This window comes from Dichomitus squalens, assembly GCF_000275845.1.
Source record: "Dichomitus squalens LYAD-421 SS1 unplaced genomic scaffold DICSQscaffold_31, whole genome shotgun sequence".
Classification (NCBI taxonomy): Eukaryota; Fungi; Basidiomycota; class Agaricomycetes; order Polyporales; family Polyporaceae; genus Dichomitus; species Dichomitus squalens.
This window is the reverse complement of record NW_006766913.1, coordinates 307,491-330,564: the sequence shown is the minus strand read 5'-3', so window position 1 is coordinate 330,564 and position 23,074 is coordinate 307,491. Positions and strand designations below refer to the sequence as shown.

The 23,074-nt window shown below is 57.3% G+C and overlaps 5 protein-coding genes across 5 annotated transcripts; 4 read left to right on the top strand and 1 right to left on the bottom strand.

The window, feature by feature from the left end:
• Positions 1 to 869: 869 nt before the first annotated feature.
• Positions 870 to 9,153, top strand: DICSQDRAFT_156420 (ketoacyl-synt-domain-containing protein; the record flags this gene model as incomplete). The annotated part of the gene is made up of 20 exons (XM_007368075.1): positions 870 to 905; positions 965 to 1,098; positions 1,162 to 1,408; positions 1,472 to 1,677; positions 1,734 to 1,817; positions 1,873 to 1,957; positions 2,009 to 2,156; positions 2,215 to 2,311; positions 2,370 to 2,938; positions 3,000 to 4,219; positions 4,275 to 4,436; positions 4,498 to 4,612; positions 4,666 to 4,804; positions 4,862 to 5,064; positions 5,126 to 6,537; positions 6,594 to 6,991; positions 7,048 to 8,017; positions 8,072 to 8,249; positions 8,308 to 8,561; positions 8,613 to 9,153. 20 exons carry the CDS (start codon positions 870 to 872, stop codon positions 9,063 to 9,065), a joined length of 7,110 nt encoding a protein of 2,369 aa, XP_007368137.1. The 3' UTR covers positions 9,066 to 9,153.
• Positions 9,154 to 9,471: 318 nt separating this feature from the next.
• DICSQDRAFT_182122 (uncharacterized protein) lies at positions 9,472 to 13,859 on the top strand (the record flags this gene model as incomplete). The annotated part of the gene is made up of 12 exons (XM_007368074.1): positions 9,472 to 9,691; positions 9,739 to 9,933; positions 10,066 to 10,104; positions 10,153 to 10,293; positions 10,346 to 10,411; positions 10,464 to 10,551; positions 10,602 to 11,730; positions 11,791 to 11,989; positions 12,065 to 12,889; positions 12,941 to 12,974; positions 13,334 to 13,381; positions 13,441 to 13,859. Exons 1-12 carry the CDS (start codon positions 9,560 to 9,562, stop codon positions 13,857 to 13,859), a joined length of 3,315 nt encoding a protein of 1,104 aa, XP_007368136.1. The 5' UTR covers positions 9,472 to 9,559.
• Positions 13,860 to 14,281: 422 nt separating this feature from the next.
• DICSQDRAFT_172336 (uncharacterized protein) lies at positions 14,282 to 19,482 on the bottom strand (the record flags this gene model as incomplete). The annotated part of the gene is made up of 14 exons (XM_007368073.1): positions 14,282 to 14,389; positions 14,448 to 14,556; positions 14,614 to 14,717; positions 14,774 to 14,867; positions 14,926 to 14,954; positions 15,009 to 15,085; positions 15,887 to 16,295; positions 16,358 to 16,366; positions 16,415 to 17,217; positions 17,274 to 18,353; positions 18,412 to 18,862; positions 18,915 to 19,022; positions 19,211 to 19,387; positions 19,450 to 19,482. 14 exons carry the CDS (start codon positions 19,480 to 19,482, stop codon positions 14,282 to 14,284), a joined length of 3,591 nt encoding a protein of 1,196 aa, XP_007368135.1.
• Positions 19,483 to 19,788: 306 nt separating this feature from the next.
• On the top strand, positions 19,789 to 20,169 carry DICSQDRAFT_148668 (uncharacterized protein; the record flags this gene model as incomplete). The annotated part of the gene is made up of 2 exons (XM_007368072.1): positions 19,789 to 19,843; positions 19,865 to 20,169. 2 exons carry the CDS (start codon positions 19,789 to 19,791, stop codon positions 20,167 to 20,169), a joined length of 360 nt encoding a protein of 119 aa, XP_007368134.1.
• Positions 20,170 to 21,514: 1,345 nt separating this feature from the next.
• DICSQDRAFT_65561 (endoglucanase) lies at positions 21,515 to 23,065 on the top strand (the record flags this gene model as incomplete). The annotated part of the gene is made up of 7 exons (XM_007368071.1): positions 21,515 to 21,595; positions 21,652 to 21,749; positions 21,812 to 22,152; positions 22,208 to 22,256; positions 22,316 to 22,587; positions 22,646 to 22,899; positions 22,988 to 23,065. 7 exons carry the CDS (start codon positions 21,515 to 21,517, stop codon positions 23,063 to 23,065), a joined length of 1,173 nt encoding a protein of 390 aa, XP_007368133.1.
• Positions 23,066 to 23,074: the final 9 nt, after the last annotated feature.

Below are 23,074 nucleotides of genomic sequence, written 5' to 3'. Positions count from 1 at the left end.
CATGCCTATTCGTGCTGTTCCGTCCGCACATGCTCTGCCTACTGACGAATATCCGAGGGCGCACCATTGGAAAGGCTCGGAATATGAGTGTATTCTCCCTACTGTCCGTGCAGGGACTCAAGATATGTAATGATGTCGATCGATCCGAGGCGACTCACTTTGGAACATTCCTGAGAATCTTCCTGAGAATCCTCTGGAGTTTCGTATCCGGTGACCCACATCGGCAAGGCCTGCTGATGTTCAACTGATGAGATGGGGGGAAGACGAGGCCGCGAAACCCCTCGCTTAGTGGAGTGGAGTCAGCGGTCGATACTGAGACGTTGCCATGCGATCGCATGGGAACATATGTCAGAAATACTATGAAATGGGACGTGTCACGTATGCACATGCGGTAAAGGCGCAGTCGAACATGGCAGCAAATCCTTGAGAGTTCCGGGCCCTGCGCGAGAAAGTACAAGTGCGGGCTTCAATTTCGAAGCTCTGACAGGACCCTAGAACTTAGGAAGTCCGACGGTGACTGTGTCGTCTCTAGAGACGCCCGCACCGTCTCATCGCACTCCCATCCTCTCGGCGTGATTGCATTTGCATATCAGACATTCTGCTGAACACTGCTTCAATGATCAAATATGATTGTGGTTCAATGCCCTTCCCATCGTCTTGAGGCATCATTGCACGCCTCCAGCTCGATCGAAGCGTTTCACTTCGCGTCATGACCTAAAATTGGTCGTCTCAAAGCCAATGCGACATCAGCGACGAACACAGCACCGTCAGGACGCCGACTGCATTAAACCTAATCGCGGTCGCAATTCCAGACCTTCGCCATATCCATACTTTGTCATCGACCTGCACGTTGCTCAGCTACCCTCCCGATGTCCTCCAAATCAAGGGCGCTCAAAGTAGCAGTTGTAAGTTTCTCCTACCTCTTGTGCGGAGCAGGAATATCTCAACGAATGGACACTGTCAGGTCGGCGTCGCCGCACAGATTCCCAGTGGTACCTTCGCTAGCACCGACCTTGACTACTCATCGTTCTTCCAATTTCTCCTTCAAGGGGGCGAAGCCTACGAGCCTATACCTAAAGAACGTTTCAATACCCAATTGTAAGTCCGGCACATCGAAGCAGGATTTTATACCATACAGGAAGTGGCTGACTCTGTACACAGTATCCGCGGCAACTCGGTGGGCAAGGTCGTTACCGACACCGGTGCATTCCTCAAAGATATCGACACATTCGACCCTCTCGAGTTCGGCATCACAGCGAGAGATGCACGTCTTATGCCTGTCAGCACGCGCAAGCTGCTGGAGACGTCATTCCTAAGCCTGCAAGATTCGGGCATTGACTACCGCGGCAAGAATGTTGGGTGCTTCATGTCCGGCGTGGCACATGACCAGTTCTCCGTTTCTGGCCATGTGAGTCATTGCTGCGCTTTGACGTTGGTTCTCTAGCTGACGATCAACGCGTACTGGGAGCAGGATGATACCGAAGCGAAAGGCTCTTTCGCTATCGGACCATCTATGGTCGCCAATCGAGTATCGTATCATCTGGACCTGAGGGGCCCTTCCGTGCCCATAGACACCGCCTGCAGCTCCAGTCTGTACGCGACCCACCTGGCTGTGCAAGCGCTACGTAACGGAGAGTGTGAGGCCGCTGTCGTCGGCGGTTGTCAGATAAACCATCGGTACGCACCTTCTGATCATACTCAGCAGTCTATGTTGACGCCAACGGCCATGCTAGGTTCACCGAGTGGTTGACATACACTCAGGGCGGAGTGCTTTCGCCGGATGGCAAGTGCAAACCGTTCGACGCGTCTGCTAATGGGTGAGCAATTTTGTACGTCGTGCGGTCTGACAGACCACGCTGACACCATCTTCAGCTTTGGTCGCGGTGAAGGAGTAATATGCATAGTGCTGAAGCCTCTCGAGGATGCTGTGCACGACCATGATCACATTTACGCCACCGTAAGTTGAAGTGCAAGTAACTCATGCACATCTCAGTCTGACGTCGTGCAGATCCTCGGCACAGGGGTCAACTCCTCTGGCTCTCTCGCGCCTGTGAACGCCCCCGTTGCTTCAGCTCAGGCAGACGCGATGAGGCGCGCCTTCTCGTACACCGACAGACTTCCACAAGAGGTCGATTTCCTCGAACTGCATGCTACGGGTAGGGAATGATCCACTCCCGTCCGACATGCCTCATCGTGCTGACAATGTGGGCGCAGGCACCGCTCAAGGAGACCCCTCAGAAGCGAACTGGGTCGGTCGTAACTTCCATAGAGAAGACGAGCTTCTCGTGGGCAGTGTCAAAGGCAACATAGGGTGAGTTCTCCTCCGTCGCTGAATCCACGCTCCCACCTAACTGGCTCGACTTCGTCAGCCACTTGGAGATCGCAGCCTTTCTCGCGTCTCTTTGCAAAGTCTGCGGCATCTTCGAAACAGGGCTCATACCGCCCAACGTCAACCTCATCAATCCAAATCCGGCGATACACTGGGCGGAGCACCGCCTGCGCGTTCCCCGCGAAGTCGAGCGGCTCAGATGCCGTTCTTCGAACTCGGGCCGACCCCCTCTGATCGCGATGACGAGCTCCGGCATCGGAGGTGCGAACGGTCACTGCGTAGTTGAAGGCCGTCCTCTCCAAGTTGCACGTCCCACGGTGTTCTGGACCGAGGACGCGAAGATTCCTGCGCTTCTGGTCGCGGGAGGGTTATCCCCCCGGTCTACGTCAGCGCTTGCATCGGCTTTGATTGATGCTACGACTGCTTCCGATGACGGCAAGGCTGCGCTCGCGAGAATCTTCGGACGACGTGCGCGGTCTATGACTTGGCGCAGTACGGCAGTTGTACAGGTGGGTAAACAGGCAACGTTCGCCGAGCCTATCCTAGTACCAAAGAAGCGCCCGCCGATCGTGTTCGTGTTCTCTGGTCAAGGGACACAGTACTACCATAGTGAGTATCTACTTGTCGGCTTCGTCCGTCTCCACAGGGTGCTTATTACATATCATCACAGTGGGACGCGATCTATTCAAGTCATGCAGCGTTTTTCGCTCAAGCATCCTCGAGCTTGATGAGGTCTACAAGGCATCGACAGGGACATCGCTCGTCGAGCTCGGTTTGTTCACCGACGTACCGTATGAATCCAGCGACCCGCTCGGGGACCCATGGCCAATCGTGACTATGTTGCCGGCCCTGACGATGCTGCAGCTCGCCCTGTTCGATACTCTAATCGCAGCAGGTGTCTCTCCTGATATTGTCGTTGGCCACTCCGCGGGCGAAACTGCAGTTCTTGCTGCCTGCGGAGCCGCGTCCAAGGCCGCAGCGCTGGAGCTTGCGATCGCTCGTGGTCAGGCTCTCTCGGTCGTGGAGACCGCGGAGGGTACCATGGCGGCGTTCTCGTGCTCTCCCGCAGAGGCGAGTTCTATCATCGCTGCAGTCAAAGCTGAGCTCGGAGATGGCGTGCTAGAGATAGGATGTTACAACACCCCTGGCGCGGTCACGCTCTCCGGCGCGGAGTCGCACATTCTCCTTGCCGTGGCCAAGGCAAACGAAGCCGGTATCTTCGCGCGCAAGCTGCGTACGCGCGTACCAGTCCACTCGGCGATGATGGAGCTTTGCCGTAACGCGTTCGAGAGGGAGGTAGGCAATGTGTTCGCCCGTCATCCAGTATCGCCGCCTACAGTGGAGACGTACTCGACGCTGACCGGACAACACTTCGAGAGTTTGTTCAACGCGCAGTACTTCTGGGACGGCACACTTCGTCCTGTTCAGTTCACTAGCGCCATCCAGTCATTGTCGGCGAGGCATCCGAACGCGACGTTCGTAGAGATCGGGCCTCATCCTGTTCTTACCAGCTACATCGTATCAATGTCTGGTAAGAGCGCCGTGGTGACTTGTCCAATGCGCAGGCACAAGGTACCCCAGGAGGGTTTAGAGGTCGCGGAGTTCCTCTCGACCCTCGGCAAGCTCGTCACCGCTGGACACAATTGTGTCAACTTCGATGCGCTCTACGGCACATCGAGAGCCTACACGGGGACTCTTCCTCGTTATCCTTTTGCTGCGAAGAAGGTTCCATGGTACTTCCCCACCGCGGAGATCGTACGACAGCGACAACACAGAAATGGACCTCTCAACTATCCTCAGCTCCAAATCAATAGCCAGACACACCCTGCCCTAGCGGAGCACATCATCAAGGGCGAGCCCATCATGCCAGCTGCCGGCTTCATTGAGATGGTGCGTGGTTCAGCGATCTCAGTAGGCAACTGTCCGTGTTAAGGACGCAGTTCAGGCGCTCGAGTTCGGGGCCAGCGAGCTGTATAATGTTGAGTTCCATGCACTGCTTCCCCTTTCGTCGGAACGCCCCGTGCCTGTAGATGTGAGACTGGAAGGGACGCGGTGGAGTGTCAACGGCGTCTCGTCTGCTAACCAAGGGCGAGCTTGGCCCATTCAGGCATGTTGTATGTTCATTCTGTGTCTCGTGGACAACGCATTGATGCATGGCCTTTGGACAGTACGACCGCACGCACGCTACGGGTTTCTTATCGATGCGCTCCCGCGACGATATCGCTGTCGCAAAGCTCGACTTCACTGCCATTCGCCAGAGGATGAAGCCCGTAGACATGAACGGTGAGTGCTCATGCATCGGGCACACGCCCTTTTCGTTCCTCAATCGCTTGCAGGTTTCTACACCGCCATGTCATACTTCGCTCAATACGGCCCAACGTACCGGAGGATACGTCAGTGCCACATTGCTACAAGCGCTGGTGGGCGTATTGAGGCACTTACGGAGCTTCGGGGTGACGATAGCGACCTTGTAAAGTACGTGTCTTGGACTGTAAGGTTTATCTGTTCGTCCGTGCTGACACCATCGATTAGCTTCTCAGACTACCGTCTCCACCCGGCTATACTGGACGCTGCCATACACATTGTTGCTCATCCGAACCTGACAGGCAATCATGACCCTGATCTGTACCACCTGCCTTCGAAGGTGGGCGTGTTTAGGCTTTGCCCAGGCTTTGGCAAGCGTCCGTTCCCGAAGTTGGTATATACCCATGCCGTCTCCGTTGATTGGTCTCCTAGTAGGTATCGCATGCGAACTAGTAATTTCGACAACAGTGAAGTGCTAATCATATCCCACAGAGGCCACCGTGTACGATGTCACCATCGCTAACGAGGAAGGCGTCCCTCTCTGCATCTTCGAACGTCTCGAAGTTAGCCTGCATGGCCACCGGCTGAAGAAGATTGACAAGCGCTTCGACCTCACCTACGAAAAGACAAATCTCCGCCTCTTACCTCCACCAGCTACTCCACCATCATCTGGCGGAGAGTGGGAGTTCGTGACGCCCTTTGCCGGAACCTTGGCATGTTCTGACGACGAGCACAGCCTGATTCTCGAGTATGTACATGGAGAGGAGATGAAACTTCAAGCTGCGATCCTACCGCTCGACGTCAATGAGCCTTGGTCGATTCTCATCGTCGCCGAAGAAGGCATCAACGGGAGCGCCTCCCTGGGTTTCTCTCGGTCTCTGCGAAAAGAATACCCCTTCTGGACAGTGCGCGTTGCAGTGTTCGCTTCGCCTTGGACACTCCCTCAGCGAGCACAGGCTTTGCGAATCCTCCTGACTATGGACACGACAGATTTGGAGATCATCGTGGATACCGATGGTCTGATCTTGCTCCCTCGTATCAACGCCTCACAACCTCCACCTGCCCACATTCCTTTTGATTCGACTAAGCCATGGGTATTTGAAAACAACAGGTTGATCCAGACTCATGTACCCAAAGCTGTGGACGATTACGTCGTGGTACACGTTACAGGCGTGTCGCCGTCTCACCACAACGCTTGCGCATTCATTGGAGTTGTCGAAGGCGCTTCCAGACCCGTCGTTGGTGTCTCGTCTGCGCCACGTAGTAGCCACATCCAAGTGCACAGGGATTCTGTCGTAGAGTTGGACAGCGCCTTCTTCTCTGATGCATGCGCGCCACCCATCCTAGCGTCCACCCTCCTCGCACTGGTTGTCGGACCTCATACCATTACTCGCCCTCAGCGCCTCAATGGGAAACGGCTGCTCGTAGCCGTCGAGCCTGATGATCGTGTATTAGGGAGCCAGATTGAGGCCATTGGGTCCGGACTCGGCATGGATGTCAAGGTTCTTTATTCTCCTCTCGCAGAAGATCAACTTCAGCCCTTCTACCTTCACGCGCCTCACTACGTGTTGTCCGGTATCATCGAAGCTCGCGATGTGACTATCTTGCGATCCCTAGTATCGTCAGGCCGCATCCTGTTGTGGAACCACCCACACGAAGGCATCGCCCACTTCGCCGCGATCGACCCCTGGGCTCTTGGCGATGCAGTTCGAAGCGCATCTGCTTTCCATCCTGGCTCTGCTCAGTTGACCAGCGTACCATTCGTTCCACCCGCTGGGCTACTCGACAGCTCCCTTACCACCACCGCTTGCGTCTCTTTCAACTTGTTCGATCCACATAAATCTTACCTTCTCGTTGGAGGTATAGGCAGTATTGGTCTCCATGTGGCGCTGTGGATGTATGAGGTGAGCATCTGATCCCCCGCGCTTTATCCTCATAAGTAATGACGACCTCATCATAGCATGGCGCGGGGCACCTCATTCTCACTTCTCGTACAGGCCCCTCTAGTCTCGATAAGCGTGGAGACCTCGCCTCACAGCGCATCCTCGCCTATCTCCTCAATCAGTCGGACCTCTCGCTCCGCACTGCAGCTGTTGATGCGGCGTCCGATTCAGAGATGGTAGCCCTTGCACGCGGGATCTCCCCGCCGCTCGCGGGGTGCATGTTCCTTTCCGCACTTTTGAATGACCGAACCTTCGCGGCGCACACGCAGGAGACGTTTGACAGCGTCTTTCCGCCGAAGACGGATGCGTTTCAAGCGCTAGAAAAGGCGGTTGGGTACGAGAGCCTGGACTTTGTCATCGCCGTGGTTTCCATTTCGGGTATGTTTGGAAACCCAGGCCAGACGAGCTACGCTGCGTGAGTCCCACTTGCTCGTCCCACCCAACGCAAAGCCATACTCACCTCACTCCCAGAGCAAATACCGCGCTCGCCGGCCTAACACGCAAGTACCCCAACGCCTTCTCGATTGTTTCACCTATCATCCTCGACAGCCGCATCGTCACCCTCACAGACGAGACCTACAACTCGCGTGTGCGGCACATGGTCAAGTGGGGTATGACCGCGCGCGAGCTTTGCGATTACATCGGAGACGGTATCCGCAAGGTCCGCGCCGACCCGGGCTCCGTCTGGCAGTATATCCCCGACTTCGACTGGCGCGCTGTGCGAGACAACATGGGCCCGTCGAAGCTGTATGACCACCTTGTCCCCAAGGAATCATCTGAAGATGAGGAAGGCAATGAGGGCGACGGCAGTGGGGCTCCGTCGCTAGTGCAAACCGTGTGTCGGGTACTGGATCTGAAGGTCGAGGACGTGTCGCTGGACGTGCCCCTGACAGCGTATGGGCTCGACTCGCTCTCGGCCGCGTCACTCTCGTACGCCCTTCGTTCGTTGTTGGCGATCTCACAAATCCAGCTCCTAGCGGACGTCACAATCAAGGATCTGCAGACGAAGCTTGAGGGCGTGGACGAGCCTCCAGAGGCACCCGCGGCTCAGCTCACGAAGGCTCGCCCGGAGTCGACGGAGTACGTAGACGGCCGAGTCGGGGAGATGAAGGCGTTGCTGGATGAGCTCACCGCGGATTTGCCCTCCCGCCCTACAAGTGTGCACGGTAGCGTACGGCGGCATGGTGCAGTCGTCGTGACGGGGACGACGGGGAGCGTGGGGGCGCATATCCTTGAGCACCTCCTGCAGGATTCGCCGTATGCAAAGGTGTACGCCCTTGTGCGGCCTGGGAAGGACGCCGCCATGACGATGGCAAGGCAGTTCGACGCGTTCGCAGCGCGCGGGCTTGATGTGCGGCTGTTGACGTCGGAGCGGCTTGCCGTGGTGGGGTGTACTTTTGAGCGGGAAAGGCTTGGCTTGTCGGCGGCGGAGTACGAAGAGGTGCGTCATTCGCAGACAAACGATGAATTAGGTTCCGACCTCCCCTTGGGGCAGATCCGGACCTCAGTATCGCATATCATCCATGTCGGCTGGCCAGTCAACTTCGAGGCGCCCCTGTCCTCGTTTAAGAATGCGCTTGTGGGTCTGAGGAGATTGATCGACTTGGCGAATGCGGCTCAGGAGTTTGGGCCGGTGTCGCTCCTGTACGGAAGTAGTTCCGGTATCTTCAAAAGTACGCTGCTCTATGCAACCGCGCTATATACAGACCTTGACATCCTTTCTTTGTTCAGATTATAACGAGACTGCCCCTCCTCGGGAGCGGCCGCTGGATCCCGTCGTCGCCGTCGGGGAAGGATACAGCGAGTCGAAGTGGATTGCTGAACATATGGTGCAAGTCGCCTCGGAGAGAAACCTTGTGCGCGGCGTAGTAGTACGCATCGGGCAACAAACCGGAGGCAAGAACGGTGCTTGGAAGCCTACAGAATGGTTCCCTGCCATCGTAGCCGCGGGTGCGGCACTCGGATGCCTTCCTACGGGCCAAGGGGTAAGTGTACTCGATATAGTGTTGGGTGATTTGCTTATGCGGTCTCTGCAGGTGGTGACCTGGCTACCGGTTGAAGTAGCTGCCCAAGCTCTTGTCGAGATGGTCGACGTAACATCACCCTACACCATCCTCCACCTACGACACCCGCGCCCAATCGGCTGGTCGGACATCATGAGCGAGCTCTCTCGTCTCCTCCGTGTATCCACCGTTCCATATGAAGAGTGGCTCTCCAGGATCACTACTGCACATCCCGATCGGCGACTGGGGAAGTTCGTCAGTCCTGCGCTCACGCTCGTCGACCATCTCCGACCCCGCTACCCCGATGATGAGGCCTTGCGTGTGCGTGTGACGGAGAACAATGGTCTGTCGGTCCTCATGGACGTCGAGGACAGTCTGCCTTACAGCGCTGTCTTGAGCAACCCATCGCTACCTCAGCTGAACAGGGAGGAGGTGCGGAAGTGGATTGACTATTGGAGGTCGGTTGGAGCACTACCCACTATGTAAGATAGGGTGACAAAGTAGATGCTGTGATGTACTAGATACCTTACTTGCTTGTATGTCGTTATGCCTAAGGCTTCGCAGTGTTCTCGCGTGTATGACGGTTGAGACTAGTCCGTCAGGCTGAGTCGCCGACCGCTCCGATTCATCCTCGAGCCGGACCGAGGAGCCGTGTGAAGAGTCATCGGCGCCAGACGTGATCTCCGGGAAGGACGGCGTAGCTAGCGCCCGCGCACGAGTCTCGCGAGCTGCAGCCACAACTCTACCCTGTACCTCGTTCTGCGTTTCTCGACGTCGCTGCTTGCCCAGAATCCACGCTCTGGTTCATGACAACGTGAAATAGATACCGTTGTCAACCAGCGCGGAGCTCAAGAAGCGGGCGTTGCTGTCGCCCACCAATATATATACGAGGACACCTTGTCTTGTACCCTGTCATCTTGGCCTCCACGTCCAGACCGCCATACCAACACGCCTTCATGAACTTTCTGAGTATCTGAACAATGACTGAAGTTGTTGCTGTCGCTTGCGTCTCGGAGTCGTCACTTGCCCTCGCCTCCGAATGGCCTCAGATCCTGCAAGACTATCTCGTCCCACTCCTGGCACGCCTCGGAGAGACGCACGCTGCTCCCCCGGTACGTCCCTTATGCTACTCATCGGACCATGTCTCATGGCCTGTCAGTTCCGCATGGCCTTCGTAACCTATGCAACCGCCGACACTCGACCTACTCCGATCCCCACCAAAATCTTCTTTGGCCCTCCGAACACTATCATGGAAACCATGCGGAAACAGCCACATGATTTTGGCATCGGACAGACCTCTTCGGGTGGAGGTCAAGGGATGGCTGCCCTTGAGGGCATCGTTACTGCTATGGAGGTACGTCTGTATACTTCATTCCTTTTCTTCTTCTCCGGCAGGAGCACTTCGCCGAATCCTTGCTCCATGTCAGCTCCCCGAAAGCTTGCTTAGTGTATATAAACGTCTGGATGCTCATCCGACCAATTTCAGATGTTTGAAATACTGAAGAACTCGATCGACACACCGCAAGTGCGTTCATCCCATACTGCGCTGACGAGCATCGTTCACACATATTAGAAAGCCAACAATCCCAACCTCACATGCCACCTAATACATCTTGCATGTACGCCTCCGGATTCTGCAGAACGACCTCTCTGGAACATGCTCCCCGCTTTGGACTCGATCACATGGGATACGTTACCAGGGGAGCTGAAAGAGGTACGGCGCTCTCCACGTTTGTTTTAGAATAGTCCGCTCATGGTCATAACAGCGCAAGATCAATTATAGTAACATCCTGTTGAAGCCAATATCACGGCTATCGCAACTGCAGATTTCAGTACGTGACTTATCCTCTCCACAGGCTAGTCTGATGCAATCTCCACCTGCAGGCGTCACTAGGTTCCATGCAGACACCATGGTTCTTAGTCCGCTCACCCCACGCCGTCCATATCACCGGCTTTCCGCAACCGCAAAAAGGTACGCACGGTCAGAGGACGGTCGAGGGCAATGATAGATTGGGCATGCAGGTACGAAGCGTTCGGGGGCCGTCGGCCCAACTACAGAGCAGAGCCCAGAAGCGTCCAAACGGTTCAAAGCCGCCGCGTCCCCGAAAAAGGCGCCTTCCACACCCAACACGCCCTCGGTTCCACACGCCACCGCTCCTGTCGCCCCGCCCTCGTCTTCTCCTCCCATTCCACAGCATGCGCCCGCTCCTGCACCTGCACCTGCACCTGCACCTGCACCTGCACCTGCACCTGCACCTGTGCCGGAACCGGCACCAGCACCTGCGCCCTCAGCGCCGGCACCCCCGGCACACCCTCCAGCACCCTCACTTGCGTCTGCGCCGGCACCCCCATTCGTGCCTACAATGGTGCCCGGGGTGGGCAATATCGCACAAGTTCTCAGCGACCCTGCGCAGCGCGCGGGTCTGCTTCAAAAGCTGCATGCCGCGGAGCAAGGGCTTAGGCAGCAGATGGCGAAGGCGGTCGAACTGGAGAAGCAGGGAAAGACCGCGGAGGCGGCAGCGGTCAAGCAGCAGTTCCAGGTGCGCGCGGAGAAGCTGAAACAGTTCAAGATACAGCTCTTTCAGGCCGCTGCGGGCGGTGCTGGGGGTACGGGGGGAGCCAAGATGGAGCCTTCTGCGTCTCAGTCCCAACTTCAGTCGCAGTCTCAATCTCAAGCCCAACCGCAGCCCCAGCCATCAGGGCACGCGAGTACGAGCACAAAAGCTCCGGAGCTGCCTGTGCCGGGGCCGTCTACTGCCACGGGGCTGGCTGCGAAACTGGAGCACGATGCTGGACCAAGGCGTCCGACGCCCATCCTCCCTCCCGCTGTCCTTCCCGGGGCACAAAGCTCTGCGGTCGGAGTGAAGCCGTCACAGGCTGCGCAGCAGCCTATGAACCCAAATATTGCGGCACAGATGAACAAGCTTCTCGAGCAGACGCACAAGCTCGCGCCGCCACCGTCGCAGCAGCAGCCGTTGCCTACGCCGGCGAGCCCGCAGAAACCACACGCGATCCCATCTCATGCAACGCAGGGACAGGGCTCCGGGAGGTGGCAAGGGACGCTGACGTGGCGCGGGTTCGACTCAGAGACGCATGTGCGTAAGGACTTGCAAACGCAAGTGATCGTGCAGCACCCCAAGGGAGAAGTGATGTGAGTCGGCTGTTTGCCCGATGTGGAACGTCAGCTGAGGACGTCTGCGGACGTGTATAGGCATGCGGAGATGTGGCCGGCGATTCTGCATCTGGCACCGTCGCAGCACAGCGCTGTGCCTGTCTCTGTGCTCATCCAGTGGCTCGGTCGCCAGCAATGCCTGCCTCTCCAGATCCTACCGCATCCACAAGCGCCAGAACTGAGCACGAACGAGGAGCACTTCCGGGCTCTTAATCGGCTCCTCACAGAGAAGAATGTGGTGGGTGCATCCTCCTCGCAAATTTCCAGGAAGTGTTGAACTCGTCGCTCATCGCCCGCTCCGTCTGTCGCGCAGTACGCCCTCGCCGCATGGCCTCCAAACAAACCTGAGAATCGACTGCTGATCTTCCCGCACAACGGCCTCACCGCGGCGTTCTTCTACGGGCCGGGTGGTATGCCCGAGCTTCCGAAAACCCAAGACAACCAACCCAATATAGGCCCGACCGCCACGGCGAACACTACAAGCGGCCCCAACGCTAACGCCAACGCGAATGCGCAGACGCAACAACAAGCACTCCTCGCGCAGTTCCTCGCACAGATGACCCCCGAGCAACAAGCGGCGTTCCGTCAGATGCCTCCAGAGGGGCGAAGGACGGTCATCTCGGCCGTGTGGGCGAGGATGAGCCAAACGCGCGAGCAGCAGCAGCAGCAACACCAGATGCAGGTGCAGATGTCCAATCTCAATCCTCAGCAGCCGCAGCAGCCAGAGCCCCCGCAGCAGCCCCAGCTCCAATCGCAAGGTCCGAACGCATGGATGCTGGGCGGGCAGCAGCCGAACATGGCTGCGATGCTATCGCGGATAGCCAACGGGCAGGGCCCGAACCAGCCGGGAGTGTCGAACCTGACGTCGCAGGGGCAGGGCCAGGGTCCCCCTGGGATGATGCCCAATGCGATGGCCAACCTCATGCCCGGGATGAATATGAGCGGAGCGGGCGGGATTGGTATGGGGAACATGGGTAATATAGGCAACATGAACATGAATAATCTGACGATGAACTTCGGGATGGGCATGCCTGGCTCGCAATCGCAACAGCAGCCCGGTGGCCAGCCAGGCATGGGCGGGCCCCAAGGGATGCACAGAAGAACCCCGAGCGGGAATGTGCCAGGTGGTGGGCCTGGGGTGAGTGGGCTGAGCTACGAGATGCTACAGTCGTTCATGCAACGGAGCCAGGAGGGCGGTGGGGGGTCGAACGGGTCATTGGGCGGTATGGCTTGATTACGTTCTGTTGAGCTTGACCTGTATACTGTAGCGCTTTCCCGCAACTATCCACAGTTGTTGTATATTATGAAGTACGGACGAGGTCTCGCAGTGACTCATTGGCAATGCCTGGGAGCAGAGTACGCAGTAGGTACCATAGGCTCATTTGCCTTGCGTTCTGCCGTGAGTTGCTCGCGACCTCCCCAGAATGCTGGTCGACAGTGTCAGCCTCACGGGTGAACCGGTGACTTGTGACTGTAATTCTTGCCAGCCTCCCGGGAAACATCGGGTGCAGCTCTGGTCTTTCTCTTAACGCTATCGCAAAATAGGGCAGTTTAGCTCGGAAATTCACGGTGAGATCCCTAGCATTCTTCCGCGTATGCACGACGAGGGCAGCCGCCACGTATAAGGGCAGTAAGCATACCGCCCGATGTTTCACCCACCTTACCCTCTTACTTCACACTGCTGCGCAGTCAATCCTCCCTTCAGCCGCTTCCTGATCATGTCTTCCTCCTCTGCTTCTTATGCTCTCTCCTACGACGACCGGCGCCGGACGCTACTTTCTTCCTTCTCCCCCAATGTCTCTGACTCCTCCCAGTTCCCCATCGCCTCCATCCTTAACCGCCTTCCGATTCTCTTTGACAACGATTTAGACCCTCAACCCTCCTCGACGCCTTCAACTACTCTTCGCCTCCTCCCCTCGACCATCAGTCCTCGAGTCATTGGACTCGGGATCGACCTCGATTTCGGTGATCGTTTCCCTCAAGCTTCGGAACGTGCTCAGCCTCCCTCGGATCCGCCCTCTAACGACCACTGCAAGCGCAAAGACCTGAAAAAAGTCGTTGTCTCTCGGGCTGTAGCCTGGTGGACGCGAGCCAACAAGCGGGGCTGAAGCGGGGGCTGGTAAGTAAACTCGCATGCGCATGGAGCTAATGGACTCTGGGACTGGTTTGCGAATACGGAATGTAGGATAGTATACCTGTGGCAGTAGTAAATAGAGTCTCCTGTATATCGGTAGTGTAGTGCTGGATTAGATAGAATCCAGGAAAGGAATATATTTCGTCGAGATCGCTGCTAGGCTTGTTTGCAATCTGCCTACGTATACGAAGAGTGGTTGCCAGTGGTGCTAGCGGCATGCATGTTGTCGAACTGAGCCCAAATTGTCCCACGCTCGAAAGAGGACGTACACAACAATGGCGAAGAGGATGGCAAGCGAACGCTATGATTACATTGAGCTTGGATAGCTACATTTGAGGACATCGGTTTCCGTCTGCCGTTCTTGCCTTCGCAATTCAAGAGGCACAAGGCTACATTCTATCCTGAATCTGGGGTTGTCCAGTTTTCGTTCAGGCCTTGAATCTTGTCGTGATCTGCAAGATTGGGTTTTGACTCGTATACAGTTACGACTGGCTCGAACTTGCGCTGTGATGTCCGATACATTCAGATTCACGTCGCATCGATGATGAGTCCAAAAACTCACCTCGCTCCATTGCCCGAGGAAGCCTACGTAGTAAACGCGGGTGGTATCCGCACCTTGCGAAGCAGGGAAGAACAGAGTGATAGACGTGAGGTTGGGGAACTTCGCCGGCCTATAGCGAACTGGGTGAGTGATGGACTGCGACGATATGTCATGGGACATCACGTACAGAACGTGATACTCTCCGACCTCCCTCCTCTGTGGAATGGTAAACTCTTGAGAAGGTTTCCTATCCTCCAGGTCAGAGAAGTCGACATGCTCTGCATTGGGGAACTGGTAGATTGGAGTTGGCTCGCATACGCGCATGGAGCGATGAATTCGTGACCTACGAGGGCGACTTTCGCGGCCGTCTTTTCTCCCGGCCCTGTCTTCAGCAATAAAGCGCGAAGCTTCACTGCGCCTGTGAAAGGGACACGGATGATCCTGAGGGTCATCCTAGTGAGTGCCTACATAATGGAAGAAAAGTCGGGTGACGCCGTACAGCTGATCGTCCGCATCAGACTCGATATACTACGAGGAAGAAGGCACGTAAGCAACCGCCCATGTTCATGAATTATTACCTACCGTCTCCTCGTCTATCCGCTGATCCCATGGCTTAATGATTTCTGGTCCCTTACCAGGTTCCTCAGCGTTCAAGGCGACTACATTGGCACGGTCGATACGTGAGTATAAGTTATCTCGGTACCCAATATCTTCCGGAAGACCGTGGTCGTGATCATGATTGTGGCTTTCGTCATGGCACCCTCCTCCATGTGAATGGTTATGAGACATCGTGTTTTTTCCTTCGTCAGTACGGATGTCGTGGACGTAAGTAGTAGACCGAAGAGCGTTGTGGCGCGGGGTCTCCTGGCTCCGCTCTGCTACTAGCGCCACATGCCAAGCACAGCCAAACATTGCCATGAGCGCCGTAACAAACTTTGCTTCTTACTACTTCGTGTTGTACGACCTTGTGTGCTTGGTGTGCTTGCTGAACGGTCCTGACAATGCGAACTCGTGAGTACTCCGTCTTTTCGCCTGTTTTAATATGATGGTACTTTGTAATTTGCGTTCGATCGCCCTCGCTCTCACACCAAAGGGGTACACTCGCCTGTGTGCCCTGGGGGCGAGGGTATGAGACAACTTCACTCTTTGCTGATTCCTCCGTTCTTTCTATCGCGATAACTCGCTGACGACGCTCCTCTCATATAGGTTGCTTCAGAAAGTTATACGATTTCGTCTGTCGATTAGCTAGTCGGGAAGATGTACCTCAGATCGACGAATAGATGTGCTGTGATTGTCAGAGCGGACTGAGTTGCAGCGTACTACCCAAAGAGTGCAACACAAGTACAGCAAGCGATGTATAATGTACAAACATGATATTGTAAGAGCCGTCATGTAATGTTCATGTACCCATGTCTCCTACGCCCTCGCACCTCTTCGCCCCCTCCCTCTCTTCCCCCTACCCGCCTTCTTCCCCAACCCACTCGCGCTCCTCACCTCAGCCAACTGAGGCAGCGTCACGTCCATCTCCTTTTCCAATTCCATCTCCCAGTCTTCCTTCTGCACCGGCCGTCCTGTACCCTCCGCCTCGTTGAAGAGGAACTTGAGTCGGTCGAGCTCTCCGTTTTGCATCGGGTCCGCGTATGCGATACAGATGCTCTCATTGGCATCACCGCCGACGAAGCTGCCGCCGACCTCATCGCTTGAGGACGAGGCTGGTTTCGAAGCGTGTTTCCTCACGGATGTACCTGGTTCAGGGAGTTGCGGGACAAGGTCGGGTTCGGGTGGCTGGACTGGTGACGACGCTGCTGCGAAGGCGGAGGCGGGGCTCCGGCCAGGAGTTCCGAGCATATCTGTAAAAGACATGTTCGACTGTCACCCGCCGCAGTCAGCCCTTCATCTCAACGACAGGATGTAGACATAGAACGACATACCCTTGTCCGCTGCAAAGGCTTCAGCCTTTTCCCTATCCTCGAATCATGCGCTTGCACCTTCTTCACCTGCACAACCTCCTCGTCCTCCTCAGACGGCCGCTTTCCCAGGAGGGTCGTAAGCCTGTTCTGGATGACCACCGTCGCCTGCTTAGCGGCCTTGACCGGGGTCTTGGGCGCGCTGTCCTGGGGCGTCGGCATCCCAGGCATGCGCATGGGCGACGGCGACGCGGACGACGGGATCCGGTCTTCGTATACTCGCGACGGTATCGACACACTCTCGCCCTCATCCTGGACCGGTACAGCCTGTGTAGCAGGGAGCTTGTCGTTTGAATCAGGCGCCGCGCGCGCAGACCGTCGAGGCGTTGCGGGTGCAGTAGCTGCTGCGCCAAGCAGCATATCCGGCATTCCAAATGTCTCCATCTGCTCCGCCTGTCCCGGTCTCGTGTCTTCGGGTCCCGGGGGGTCATAATACGACAGACTCTGCGCCTGGGCGTCGTCCCCACGCGCGTTCGTGATGTCTACCATCGTCTCCGTCGCCTTCCCTTTGCCCTTGACATCAATCTTGGGGGCGGGTATTGTCGCAGGCGGTTGGGATGCCATGAATTCGTCCTCGTCTGGTCCGCGCGGGGGCTGGGAGAGCAGCTTTAGATCGAGCACTGCGCCGTCATGCGCTTGCGCTTGCTCCTCTGCCTCCATCGCTGGAGCCCGAGGGACCTCGCCGGTGTTCGCGATCGTAGCGAGCCAAGCCATGTCCACGATCGGGATTCCCCACTCGCCCGCCTTCTCCGCCTTCGCGCCGATTCCAGATGGACACAGGAGGTGTGTTGACCGGCGCGAGAACGCAGGTGCAAGCGTGACACCTACACGTTTCCTCGACTGTCAGCATAGTCCTCCGCGAGAACAAGAAGATGCCCACCGAGCGCACGCAACAACCTCTGAACCACACACCTCTCCGCCTGGTCAAGGCCTGAACAGCTCACCACAACGCCCTCCGCGCCCCTCACGGGGGGCTGCACCCTCAGCGGCGTGAACGCGACGTGCTCCCCCGCCTCGCACACCCGCTCCTCGAACAGGCACCGCTCGAGCCAGCATTCCGTGCGGTACTTCGCCCTCTCCCCTTCGTCCGCCTCCTGCCGAAACAAGCTGCTCCCGCTGATGAGCCGGACGAGGACGATGTCGGCATCTTCGTCGTCGTCCGCGCGAAGCCATCGTCCTCCTGCGGCTTCGATCGCACGTCGGACGGGGGCGCAGCGCGCCTCCCCGAGTGCGCGGAACTTGAGGCCCGAGAACATCGTCCTTCCTTTCTCGGACAAGCCCTCCGAGGCCGCGCTGGCCATCGGGTCGTCCCCTAGAGCAGGGGCTTCGCTCCCATCCCGACTCGTACTTGGGCCAGCGACGGCAGACGTCGACGCGACGGGCACTTCGGCGGACACCCCGCCCGCGGCATGGACGCTGCCCACTGAGCGCTGCAAGAACGAAGACGTGCGCGAGGCCGTCGTCGTCGCCCTCTGGAACGGCTGTTGCCTTGCTCCTACGGGTGTCGAGGCATGCTGTGGTGGCGGGATGAACGACCTCGCGTGCTGGAAAGACGACAGCGCGCTCTTCGGGACCGGACGTGCGTCCTCATCTTCGTAGGCGCCCGCTTGTAACGTCCCACGGCGAGACAACTTCTCCTTCCCCTTCGTCACAGCTGCCATTCGCGAAGGGGAAGGCTCGCGATGGCGCTGCGCTTGTTGCTGATTCGCGACTTGAGACTTGGACGGGCTGCGAATAAGGCGGCCGTCCTGGACTTCGAACCCGCGCGGCTTGAGGATAGACTCCCAGAGGTGAAGGGTGACGGCGGGGACGCGCTTGACGGACGCGATCTCTTCCTCCTCTTCGTTCGCGTTCACGGGAGGGCGGGCCCGGCCTGCGGCGGAGGTCTCTGCATGCTGGATCTCAGAAGAGAGTCCGCTAGGGTCTCCTGCGGAGGACGATGGCGGAGGCGGAGTCGTATCTATCCACCAAACCCATGAGCGATGCAGAAGCAAAACATCAACACGACGCACGCGTACCGTCCGGCAGCACCCTCGGTGGTGCCCTCGGCTTCCCCACCTCATACCTCTCCTCGTCGAACCGCCCGCCGAACCTCAATGAGTCCCAGAACCAATCCTCCCACACGATCCTAATCCGCGCCTCGCCGCCCTGATTGAACTTCACCGCGTACCGCACCTTCTCGCTCTCCCCCTCCTCGCTCTCGTTCCCGCATATTAGATGGGTGACGCGTACGGGGCGTATGATCTGCTTGACGTACGTGCCGCCCTGAGCGGTGAGCGCACGGTTGATCTCCATCCGCCGGGAGACGTCGTCGATGCCGGACACACAGAGGACGACCCCGGCGAAGATGGGCAAGCGATGAGCCGACAGGGAGGCAGTGACGTCAACGTCGTCGCCGCGAAGCCAGATCTTGTGGGATTCGATGATCCACGAAGGGTGCATGATCGGGATGCGGTTCTCGAGGGCGCACTGTCGCAAGGGTGAGGGTCGGAGATCATGGGAGGGTGGGCCTGACACTCACTTTGTATTTCGCGCTACCTGGTTCTTCTGCGATGAGATGTGTTACGCGGTCGGTGAAGTCGTTCAAGGACTGGGCGCCGAGCTCTAGGGCAAGCTTGAATAGTGATGTCTGCGGACAGAGGGTAGAACCGTAAGTCGCACCGTAAGTCGTACCGCACAAAGAATAGGGTCATTTCATGAGATACGGCGCAGAAAGGACCCTACGCAGCCGAGTAGCCGCAGTTGGACAAGCCCCTGTCGAGCGCTTGCAACCATAACCACGGCGTCGCCAATGCATGTGGTGGAACGAACACTCACCTTGTCATCGATTCCCGTCGCACACAGCACAAATCCCTTGAACGGCCTTGGGCATAGGTCGGTGCGAGAGGCCTCCTCGTCGGAGTCGAGTCCGGAGCTATGTTGCCATGTGGAGTCTGGTGTGCGGAGGTCTCTGCGGGCGCTGGGTGCCGCGGGTCGTAGTTTCACGTTAGGTACCTGCAATAAAGTGTGGTTCTGGTTATTTAAGCTTCGCAATGGGTTCAATCAGACATGCATACCTTCTTGGACCTGTTGACTCTCCGGAAGGACATCTAACCAGCAGGCAGTTGATGATTGAAGCGCGTGTATCGTAGCCAGAAGCGTGTAGATCGTAGCAGTATTTAAGAGTGTAGCTCCCAGAGAGCCAAGGTGTGTTTCTGTGCAAGTTCGAGAGGACTTGCATAGGCGTCGAGCGGAGAAGGAGCGACAAGCTGGTCGAGACGCGGATCAGACGCGATTCCTATTTAGGGCAAGCTGTCGCGCGTGTCAACATCACGTGCATGCAGACTGAGACGCTGGCGCTTGCTTGCTCGCTGTCCAGCACAGCGACCAGCAGTCCTCCGCCGTTGTTGACCACCATGTTCTCCGCAACCCTTCGCTCACGGGCAGCCTCCTCGGCCTCGCTCCAATCTCGTTCTCTTGCCACTGCGGCAGCTCCCTCATCATCATCCTCCGGCGAGCCCCTCACCCACTACCGTATCACTCTTCGCCGTTCCGCCATTGCCCTCCCTATGAACATCAAGGGTACCCTCGCCGCTCTCGGGATTCACCGGCGACTGCAAACTGTCTTCCACAGACACACGCCGGATATTGCGGGCAAGATCCTGACGATCAAGGAGCTCGTAACGGTCGAGAACGTGCCAGAGTCGGCTGTTCGGACAAAATGGGAGCAGAGGCAGGAGAGGAAGGCCTCGAGAGGGTACGAGGTCGCTGGCTCAAAGCTCGGCGCTGAGCCGTAGAGATGAGCTACTTGGTGAGCCTGTGCCCGGTGCATCGGAACGATGTACTAATCTTTCTGGCTAGGATGTTACTCTATATGCGCATCGTATATTACTTTTAATTGCTCGCTCCGAACATCTTACTTTCTAGTCATTGAGACATACAAGTCGCACGAGAAACACCGGGGCACTGATCTGTAAGATTGCTTCGTTCTTCACGGTCACTTCATCTTGTAAAGCCTTACTCCGCCCAGTGAGGGTGATGGCGTGGCCGACGGTGCACGTTCACTGGCATTATGTCGCTCTAATTCGCACTCGAAGAGCGCTGACGCTGTCCCCCGTATTTCACCTTTATGAGATACCTGGTCCAGCGCATATGTTAGGAAAACAACCTTGATGTCAACGACAAGACCGCGTCGGGAGCAAGGGCTGGAGTTATGTGCGGGATGGAAACTTGTGCCGGGACTACAGCTGAACCCGTGAGACGGGGGAATATTTGGCGAAGTGAACTGACGGCGAAGAATCGAGTAGCCCTGGTGGGACTGCCTATTCTATCCTAGACACTTTTTTTGAGTCAGTCTGTTTCTCTGCTCCCCCATTAGTCCTCTGCTCATAGCACCATGCAGAAGTAATCGATTCCACGGTGGCCAGCACAGGTCAATGCCCCCGGTGATACGTAGTTGGTGCGTCGAGTCATGACACCTGGACCCTGGTGACTGCTCCAGTCACGCGGCAGCATCCCTACCTTTCCCCGACGGCTGCTCTCCATGTTCCTCCGATGGTCGTCGCCAGTACTATCCGACAGTCTATGTGTTGGAACTGAGTCTTCGTATTCCGACGAACGTACGTCCGATGTATATATTTCCGATTTGGCACCATCCAACGTTGTTCCGGAGCTGGATGCGCTGCTTCGCAAATCTCCGTACGTGCTCCTTTTTCTGTTTTGAGAGACTTCCCGTATTTAGCGTACACGATGCACCTGTCTGTCTACTACAGCCGAACCTCTGCTATCAGTCAGCGCCCGTCTTTACGCTAACCTCGAGGCCAGTACTTATTTACTACCTCCGAGTGTGACTACATCTATCCGATAGGCTGTGATCACTTCGGAATCACGAAGACCGCCGCGTAGAAAGGCTGACATGACGACGCCCCGGAGCCACATGTGACCCGCCTTCTCGAACTGGCGTTGATCACTGCCAGGCTGATCTTCGGGATTTCGACGGAGAGCGCACCACCCGCCAAGGCGTCGGCCTCGCGCGAATGCTTGTTCCATCATATCACGGCACGCGTCCGGGCACTACATAAAGCGCGACGTTGAGGAGAATGGGTCCTCAACGAGTCTCGCTGCTCGTCTCTGGTAAAGGCCATGAAGCTGCTCCTCTCGCTTGCCGTCGCGCTCGCCAGCGCTGCGCCCGCTCTTTCCGTTGCCGTCTGGGGCCAGTGCGGAGTACGTTCAGCTGCCACTCTCGACATGGCGTTCATGGCTGACTAGAATATGCGCAGGGCATCGGCTACACCGGCTCTTCCGTCTGTGACGCGGGCTCTACCTGCGTAGAAACTAACGAATGCACGTCCTTTCTCCTTCCTTCGCCTCTCCGCCTGTTGACTCTGGCTGACCGAATCTTGGCAACTCATATATAGACTACTCCCAATGTCAGCCCAGCAGCGCGACCACGACCGCGACCTCGCCCACATCTTCCTCCTCTCTCTGTCCAGGCACGCGCACCAAATTCACCTACTTCGGTGTGAACGAGTCCGGCGGTGAGTTCGGCAACACCGTCATCCCTGGCGAGCTTGGCAAGGACTATACCTGGCCGTCGCCGTCCTCGATCGACTATTTTGTCGGCCAGGGGTTCAACACGTTTAGGATTCCCTTCCTAATGGAGCGCATCAGCCCGCCGAGCACGGGCGGGTTGGGCGGGCCGTTCAACCAGACGTATCTGAGCGGGTTGAAGACGATCGTCAGCTACATCACTGGCAAGGGCGGGTACGCTGTCGTCGACCGTAAGTCTTCGCACTTGTGGCATAACCATACATGGTGTTCACGAGTGTGCTATAGCCCATAACTTCATGATCTACAATGGCGCGACTATCTCGAGCACGAGCACGTACGTGCCTTAACACTATGCTCCCTGTATTCACTCTCCCACTGACTCTCGCTCAACAGCTTCCAAGCGTGGTGGAAGCAGCTCGCCACCGAGTTCGTCTCAGACTCGCACGTCATCTTCGACCTTCAGAACGAGCCGCACGACATCCCCGCTGCGACCGTCTTCTCCCTCATGCAAGCGGGAGTGAACGGTGTCCGGTCCGCAGGCGCGACGAGCCAGCTCATCCTCGTCGAGGGCACGTCCTACACCGGCGCGTGGACATGGACGACGTCCTCTGGCAACAGCGCGGTGTTCGGGGCGATTAAGGACCCGAACAACAACGTCGCCATCCGTACGTCGTATCTTCCCATTTCGTTCTCCTGCGAAACTAACGAGATGGCGTGCGGCAGAGATGCATCAATACCTCGACTCGGACGGCTCGGGGACGTCGCCGACCTGCGTCTCGTCCACGATCGGCGCGGAGCGCCTGCAGAACGCGACTACGTGGCTCCAGCAGAACAACCTCAAGGGTTTCCTCGGCGAGATCGGCGCTGGCTCAAATGCGGCGTGCATCACCGCCGTCCAGGGCGCACTCTGCGAGATGCAGCAGTCAGGCGTGTGGCTCGGCGCGTTGTGGTGGGCCGCGGGACCGTGGTGGGGCGACGTGAGTTTTCTTTCTCTTCCGGTCTCCTTTGCCTTCTTGGGACTGGGTGGTCGGCCGGATGGTGCTGACTGCTTGTTTCGGGATGCAGTACTACCAGAGCATCGAGCCTCCGAACGGGACTGCCATCGCTCAGATCCTCCCTCAGGCGCTCGAGCCCTTCCTGTAAGTGCTAGAG